The 7804-nt window shown below is 44.7% G+C and overlaps 1 protein-coding gene across 3 annotated transcripts in view; it reads left to right on the plus strand.

Moving 5' to 3' along the window:
- adgra2 (adhesion G protein-coupled receptor A2) overlaps positions 1-6656 on the plus strand; it is a 37937-nt gene extending 31281 nt beyond the window's left edge. For all 3 annotated transcript variants that reach the window (XM_034238156.1, XM_034238157.1, XM_034238158.1), the window contains 11 exons: positions 42-240; positions 336-485; positions 573-734; positions 1254-1454; positions 1576-1765; positions 2359-2567; positions 3095-3222; positions 3379-3502; positions 3584-3732; positions 4439-4528; positions 4684-6656. In XM_034238156.1, coding sequence (XP_034094047.1) covers positions 42-240; positions 336-485; positions 573-734; positions 1254-1454; positions 1576-1765; positions 2359-2567; positions 3095-3222; positions 3379-3502; positions 3584-3732; positions 4439-4528; positions 4684-6103 — 3022 coding nt within the window. In that variant the 3' untranslated portion in view covers positions 6104-6656. The remainder of the gene's footprint in view (positions 1-41; positions 241-335; positions 486-572; positions 735-1253; positions 1455-1575; positions 1766-2358; positions 2568-3094; positions 3223-3378; positions 3503-3583; positions 3733-4438; positions 4529-4683) is intronic.
- The last annotated feature ends 1148 nt before the right edge of the window (positions 6657-7804 follow it).

Raw genomic sequence — 7804 nt, forward strand, 5'->3', positions numbered from 1 at the left:
AGAAACAGGGGTCTCACCCTGCTCTGGTTTTTAATCCCCAGGTGGCCCAGAACTCTGGCGGGCATCACTTCACATCAGTACTGCCTGCAGCTGCGTTACTCCTCCCTGCCTATGGAGGGAGGTATTGAGGAGAAGAAAGCCTCTCGATACTGTGACCGCTCTGGAAACTGGCAGGAGGGTGACTATTCAGAGTGTCATTACACTAATGGCATCACCCGCGTCCTGCATACCTTCATCCTGGTCAGTAGCTTAACATCAATATATGGTTCCTGTTCAGTAAATGCCATGTAGACTTGTTTCAAAACGTCATACCTTGCCCTGTTTTTGCCTCACAGATGCCCATCAATGCGTCCAACGCGGTCACTGTGGCACATCAGGTGCGCACTTACACCATGGAGACTTCAGGCTTCACTGACTCTGTGGATGTGTTGTATGTGGCGCAAATTATGGAGAAGTTTATGGAATATGTCAGACAGCTGCGAGAGGTAAGATTTGATTGTATATGTATCTACATACAGTATTTAGGTATGTTGTGTTTAATCCCAAACAAAATATTTGTGTTTTTGTTCCAGCTGTCAGAGGTGTTGGTGGAGATGGGCAGTAACCTGATGCAGGTGGACAGCCAGATCCTCGCTCTGGCCCAGAGAGAGAAGAGAGCCTGCAGCTCCATCGTCTCCTCTCTGGAGACGCTGGCCTGGCCTCAGCTGCATGGCCACGCTCAGGACTTCTCCATGGTAGGGACTGTCAACCGAAATGTAACTTTTATCATAACCTTTTTATCAGAGCATGTTATAAGCTGAATATATCCTGGAAATATATATATGTGGGGTCCCCAAATTGACCATGTGTTAACTGGTGCCTGGAGAGGTGGCTGACCCTTACACTGCTTCCCAAGAGGTGTTTAGTAGCAGCTTTTTTTCTAACATAAGGAATGGTCAAACACAGAGTCAAAATGTTTATGCTGTGAATGTGCAACAATGAAAGCAAGTTTAATGTGATTCCTATATTCCCATTTTATTGTGACAACAGGAAATTACATGTATGTGTAGTTATTACAATGTGGGAGTTTAGTGTAAAATTGCTACTATGGTGCATATGTTTATATTTTCACAATGATTTAGCCTCTTACACAAAATGTCCTATGTTCAGAAACATTAAAGCAAAATGTAAACCCTATCAATGATCTGAATGGCTGATGAACACATGACAAAACATGAACACATTATTTACCCTTTATATTTTGATGTATGCAGGTATCTAAGAACATCGTAATGGAGGCCCACTTCATTAGACCGGCCCACTTCACTGGCATCACCTGCACCGCGTACCAGCGTCGGGAGGTTTCTACAGGCAGCCTGGGAATGGAAACCTCAGAATCCACTCATGAGCAGCAGCTTCGTTTCCGCTGCAGCACCGGCTCCCACAACACCTCCCTCAACCATTTCCCACTAAAGGTAAGCTTGAGGACCTCTTATTTTGGATGCTAAATACTGTGCTATATTGTATCTGCAATCAAAGTCATCAAGTCGCTCTGGTGGATTCTAACATAAATACAAAATGTGTTTACTTCCACAGAATTCAGTAGCCCTGGCCTCCGTGACGCTCCCAGCTACTTTGTTCCCTCCCGATGCTCCTGCAGACTGTAAGCTTCAATTTGTAGCCTTCAGAACTGGCAGCTTTTTCCCTCTGTTTGGGAACTCAAGCACCACCGGGCAAAACTCTCGTCGCCGTAGCGTCAACACTCCAGTCATCTTTGTTGGCCTAGGTGAGAAACCCTCTCAGCCTATTTTGTGAAACCACTTTTGTTTTCTCATATTCAAACAAAATTGCTCCTAAAACTACTGCTGGAAAGACTTTCTGAGACTTTTTTAGTTTTACGATCTTGTGGATGGCCTTGTGGGATATGACATCATGTTAAAATATTTTAAGTTCTGCAACACTGTAGCATTATCCACACAAAAAAGAGTCTGTCTGTAGCATCAGTAATTGGGTCTTGGGGTCAAACAAACACACAGCAGTTAGTTTTGATTTTCAACTATTTCAATCTTCAGAAAAATCCATTGAGGAAGCCATTTCTCTACCATCCAGTAGTGCTAGTTTATTTCATTATTGTGACTGATGGAATTTACTTTATCTGAGCAACCATGCCTGACGCATCACAGCCCTTTTCGTTGTTCATTTGTTGTTCAACCTTGACAATCTTTGCAATCATTTTAGCTATTTCCACCTACGTATACAAACACATTAGGACCCAGTTTGTGTAGGATGTTGAGAGATGTCCTTCAAATTGAATAAACTCTTGAAGCAATGTATCAATGTAAAAGTATCCGTGACTCAATTTCCCCTCTTTCGCTACAGACGGCTGCAGCATGTGGAACCACTCGGAGCCCATCTGGGTGTCTCTGCGTCACTTGTACCCTGGTTCTGATGCTGTGGCGGCCCAGTGGAGCCTGAAGGGTCTGGAGAAACAGGGGGGCTGGAGCCAGGAGGGCTGTCAGCTGGTCCACAGCGACAGCAGCACCTCCACCCTGCGCTGCTCGCTGCTCAGCAACTACGCTGTGCTGCAGGTAGCTTGATTTTCATCATCCATTACGGGTTATCTTTTTTTTCTGAATGAGTTGGGGTTTGAACTTTACTTTACATTAAGCATTTCAAAACACAATTAATTTCTAACAAATAAACAAAAACATGAATAAATTAATACAAAAGTTAAAAAATACAAAAAAACGATGGAAAACGTTTGTCAGCACATAATTTGCCTCCCAACTCATACTTACGAAACAAACAAACACCCCCTCCCACCTTGCCACCCACCCACCGCCCCCTTTTAACATCTGACTTACACACACTCAATCCCACACACACACAGACTCACAGACATTTGACAGACATTCTTAAAATGGGACTAAGTGTTGTTTGGATGCTGGGAGATGTTGTGGCTCCACTCCATCTACAAAGCTTCATAAATTGTTCTCCATATGATATGAAATCGTTTTCCCTTATTTCTGTCATTTACATTTTTTGCTTAAATTAGTAATAATCCTGGATTATCAAGGTTCAATGAAATGTACATTTGTGTGGAATTTTTCTCCAGGAGGTGCCTGACTTCCCCAACTCCAACCCCATCTCTGTGAGGGTGCTCCACCCTGTGGTGTACGCCTGCACTGCACTGCTCCTCCTTTGCCTCTTCACCATCATCATCACACACATACTACACCACAGGTAATAATAATAATAATAATAATAATACATTTAATTGTTATAGCGCTTTTCCCAGTGCTCAGAGACGCTTAATGTATGTATGCATTGTATGTGCATGAACACACTTCTTTTAGTTATTTGCTTCTTATTAAATAATTGTTATGTTTGCCCCTACAGTTCAATTCACATTTCCAGAAAAAGCTGGCACACATTACTGAATACCTGCTTCCACATAGCCATGACGACAGCCATCTACGTAGGAGGCATAAGTCTGACCAGCTACCCAGTGGTTTGTCAAGCAGTAAGTGATGCATTTAAATTCTCCTCATTTTGATTAATAGTGTGGAGGCTTGGTGTCTTACCTGAGTGTAACGTGTGACAGGTGGGCATCGCCCTGCACTACTCCTCCCTCTCCACCCTGCTGTGGATCGGAGTCAGTGCCCGGGTCATCTACAAAGAGACGTTGTGGCGAACGCCCCGACAGCCAGAGGGAGAGCCTCCAACTCCGCCTACTCAGCGACCCATGCTCAGGTCAGTGAGAAGAGCAACAACTCAATGTCACCCACTTCCTGTACTGTTTGATTGTTGCTGTCAATACGGTTTATGTTTTAGACAGAGTTTGTATGCATGGCCACCCAGACTGTGCCCCATCAAAGTGGGTCATTGTGCCCAACAACTAAAGTCCCTCTGTGTTTGATGTCCCTTGGAGGGACATAAAAGAGTCTTGCTGTAAAAGCTATAAGTCGTTATGAGTGGGGGAGGGTAGGAAAGTATGAAACCAACGAAACAGAAGCAGAGGGGGTGGTCATAAATCTGCGCAGGGTGATTCAGGGGGTGCACTGTCTTTCAAAATATTCACTTATTTTTCTCCTTCCACCCCTGCCCCTGTGATCAAGAAGCTGCAATCATACTCTGACCCCGCTGACCCCCCCCCGTTACCCCTTTGTTGCCCACTCAGCCATATGGGAACAGGCTGCATTAAATCACAGACTTCTGGAGCCTATGCTGACCCTTGTAACACTCTGCCCCCTATAGGAGTGATGGATCACACAGCTCCGTTTAAATTATAGACAGCCAGAGAAACATTGGAGGAAAATGACACCAACATGTGCAATTTTAAAAACATCGTAGCAGCCAAAGGTCAAACAGCATCCTGTGGCACAAACAAACACTGCTTTTGATTTCTGAAACTGCAGCTAGGAACTTGTATTTTAATGTTTTTTCTCTATTATTCAAGGTTCTATTTGATAGCTGGTGGAGTTCCTCTTATCATCTGCGGGATCACTGCAGCTGTCAATGTCAACAACTACGGTGACAACAGCCCTTAGTGAGTTATATTCTTTTATCCGTGCTCCATTTGGCTCTTGACTTTGTGTTGTTTTGTTTGGTGCTGAAGTGAAAAATTCTGCGTGAAACGTCGAACACACAGACGTGTCCTTGTTTTGCGCTGACCCTCCTGACTCCTCTTTCTGCTCCTTGCAGCTGCTGGCTGCTGTGGCGCCCCAGTCTTGGCTCTTTCTTTGTCCCCGCTGGGCTAGTGCTTTTGGTGACCTGGATCTATTTCCTGTGCACTGTGTTTCGCCTGAGGCACCGCGTGGCCAAAGAATGCGCAGGAACCACCCTGTCCTCTCCTGAGGCGGAGAGCCAGCCTGCCCTGGCAGGAAGCTCCAGCCTCCTCTCCACAGACTTCGCAGGGGTTCCTGTAAATGCTGTTGTAGTGCCAGAGGATCAGTACTCGCTGAAGACACAGTTCTTGGTGCTGGTGGCGACCCACTTCCTGTTTGTGGTTCTGTGGTGTTGTGGAGCCATGGCAATGTGGCTGACAGGGCACATCAGCTTGTTGTTCAGCTGTCTCTATGGGATGGCTGCCACAGTTCTCGGGGTGTTCCTGGTGGTTCACCACTGCTTCAGACGTCGGGATGTGCAGGCCTCATGGCTGGCATGTTGCCCAGGTAACCGACACTCCAACCCTGTTTCTACCTACGCGCACACCTGTACCACAGGGAGTGGGGTGCAGACCTCCGAGCAGGAATCACAACATTTCATCAGCTGCCATCCACCTGGTGACTCTCATAACTCCTCTTCAGCTCGATCATCATCCACACCGAGTGGAATCAGCAGCGTGGGCCCCGGGCCCTGCAAGCTCACCAACCTGTTACAGGTGGCACAAGACAATCCCAACAATTCCACACGTGCCCCTGCAGGCAACAACCACAGCATCAGCACTGACAACACCACCAAGCCAACAAACAATGTCCTGCCCATCATTAACTCTTCAGCGCCAGTGCATCCCCAGAGAAGGAAAGTGAGCAGCAGAACTAAACAAGGAAGCAGTCAATATCACCATCGAGGTGAGGGCAGGGGTCACTATCGTCTCAAAGCTCTAAGGACTGCGGGAGGCGGGGGCAGCCTGGGAGCTTTAGAGCCCAACGGTTTAGATCACCTCAGTTCTTCACACGTGGTTCACAAACAGGCCACGAGTGAGAATGGCAGCATCCACCTCAGCATGTCAGAGAACCAGGCGAGCCCGCTTACCAATGGGAAGCGTGTGGGAGAGTCTTTAGCGACCAGCCCCTCAGAAGGAAGCGACGGGGGCAGCAGCGGGAGTCGCAAACCCTTCCCCCTGCTGCCGTCTGTGGCGAGCAGGGCGGCCATGCACAGCGCTCAGAGACGATGCGCCAGCAGAGACAATTTGAAACTTGCTGCCGCTGTGGAGCGAGACACTAAGCGCTGCTCCTATCCTTTGAACAGTGTCACCACCACCGTGCCTGGTGCCGCCGCCCCAAACGGCACCCTCAAAAACGTAGTGCTGGAGCTAGAGCACGACATGAGTGGCACGGACCAATCTCAGAGCTCCGTCGGAATGAAGAGTGGTTTGTGGAAAAGTGAAACCACAGTGTAACCTATACTTACATGTGAACTTCTATGCATGACCTTAATGGACTCTCAAATGATTGGGTTATGTTTTAATGGTCTCTTGATTATAATAATTATATAATTTAAGGTATAAAATCATGAAGGCATCCAGGACCCTAAACTGGTAGTACTTTTGCCTCAGTAGCATTCTCAGAGTTCACTGTGAAATGGTAAAAAAATAATAAGGCAGGTTTTTTTATTATCAGTTTCAACTCATTTATTTTATTCATTTCACAAAAAAAAGTACAAGATATATCTGAAATGGGCATATAATGTTGATTTTGGATGTCGAATGAAAGCTTTAGTGTTTTGTAATTGTGATTTTTTTCCTATGCATATCAACTATAGCATGAAATGGAAAGCAAGGCAGTCCATTTCCAAAGTTCAGCTTTATGCATTTAATATTTGGACAACCCTTCACCCTTATGTTTGCTTCAAGTATTTTATTGCTTGTGATCGTATGTATGTGTATGTGTATGTGTGTGTGTGTGTGTGTGTGTGTGTGTGTGTGCGGGTCTGTGTGTGTGTGTGTGTGTCTGTCTGTGTGTGTGTATGTGTGTGCGGGTCTGTGTGTGTGTGTGTGTGTGTGTGTGTGTCTGTGTGTGTGTGTGTGTGTGTGTGGGTCTGTGTGTGTATTCATACAGAATAAGCGTAATTCCATGAACGTGGCTGTACAGAATCTTTGAGTGAATTAAAGAAGCTATGCGAGACTTTTGAACATATGATAAAAGTGTTTTATTTCTATGTTTCTGTCAGATCTTACACAACTCTTCCCTTGTTTAGTATTCAGAATTCAGAAAGAAATACAAACTAGAGAGAAACAATTGACTCACACACTCCACTAGTCATTTAAATGTATGAATGACTGCCCCCTATTGGGTGGCAGAGAAACTTTGAGTGTTCTTGAGGGATCTAAAATGTATTGTCCTTGCAGATCAGGCAATTCTTGCAGGTTCTGCAATGATAAATGTATCCAAGACATGATAACATATCAGTTATCCTACACAATGATTGTAATGAGGTTAGTTTTGAAACGTTTGTTAAAGGGGTTTCTACAAAAATATGTTTCAGGTATATAGAGCATGACTATCAGAATACCTTTATTTGTCCCACAGAGGGGACATTTACATTTGTTACAGCAGAAAAGAGCCAAAGACAGCTTAATGTTAACTAAGAAGCATGCATACAAAATATTAAGATACAACAAATAAAAAAAATGTAAACATCACTGCAAGCAGATCTTTTTTCATTCAATGATAATGTTGCCTTCACATTTCAGTAGACCTAGAAAAGCCTTAGCCATACTTCTGCATTTGAGTCAATTTGAGTCACTTGTAATTCAGGAAATTACACTGACAGGAAATAGTGTTTCCTTATGCCGCTCATTGTCAATGCTTTCCCCATTGTTCTTCTGGAGGAATTCTCAACGAAACCCAGATGATCATATATGTTTTTAATACAGTCTGTTTGTTGTGCTTATATCCTGCTTGCAGTTTCAACTTTGTGATCAGCACCTAGCAGGATGTATTCAGGATGTAATATATATCATGGAAAACCAATGTAAACATTAACACTGTCTTGCTCATGATTCAATAAGAATTTCAGTGCCATCGAGGTCGTCAGGTAAGTCATGCATCTGGTGTCAATAGTGTTGTAGGGTGTGTGCAAACTAAATGTTTATTTAAAC

The sequence above is a fragment of the Gymnodraco acuticeps genome, unplaced genomic scaffold (genome assembly GCF_902827175.1).
Source record: "Gymnodraco acuticeps unplaced genomic scaffold, fGymAcu1.1, whole genome shotgun sequence".
Lineage (NCBI taxonomy): Eukaryota > Metazoa > Chordata > Actinopteri > Perciformes > Bathydraconidae > Gymnodraco > Gymnodraco acuticeps.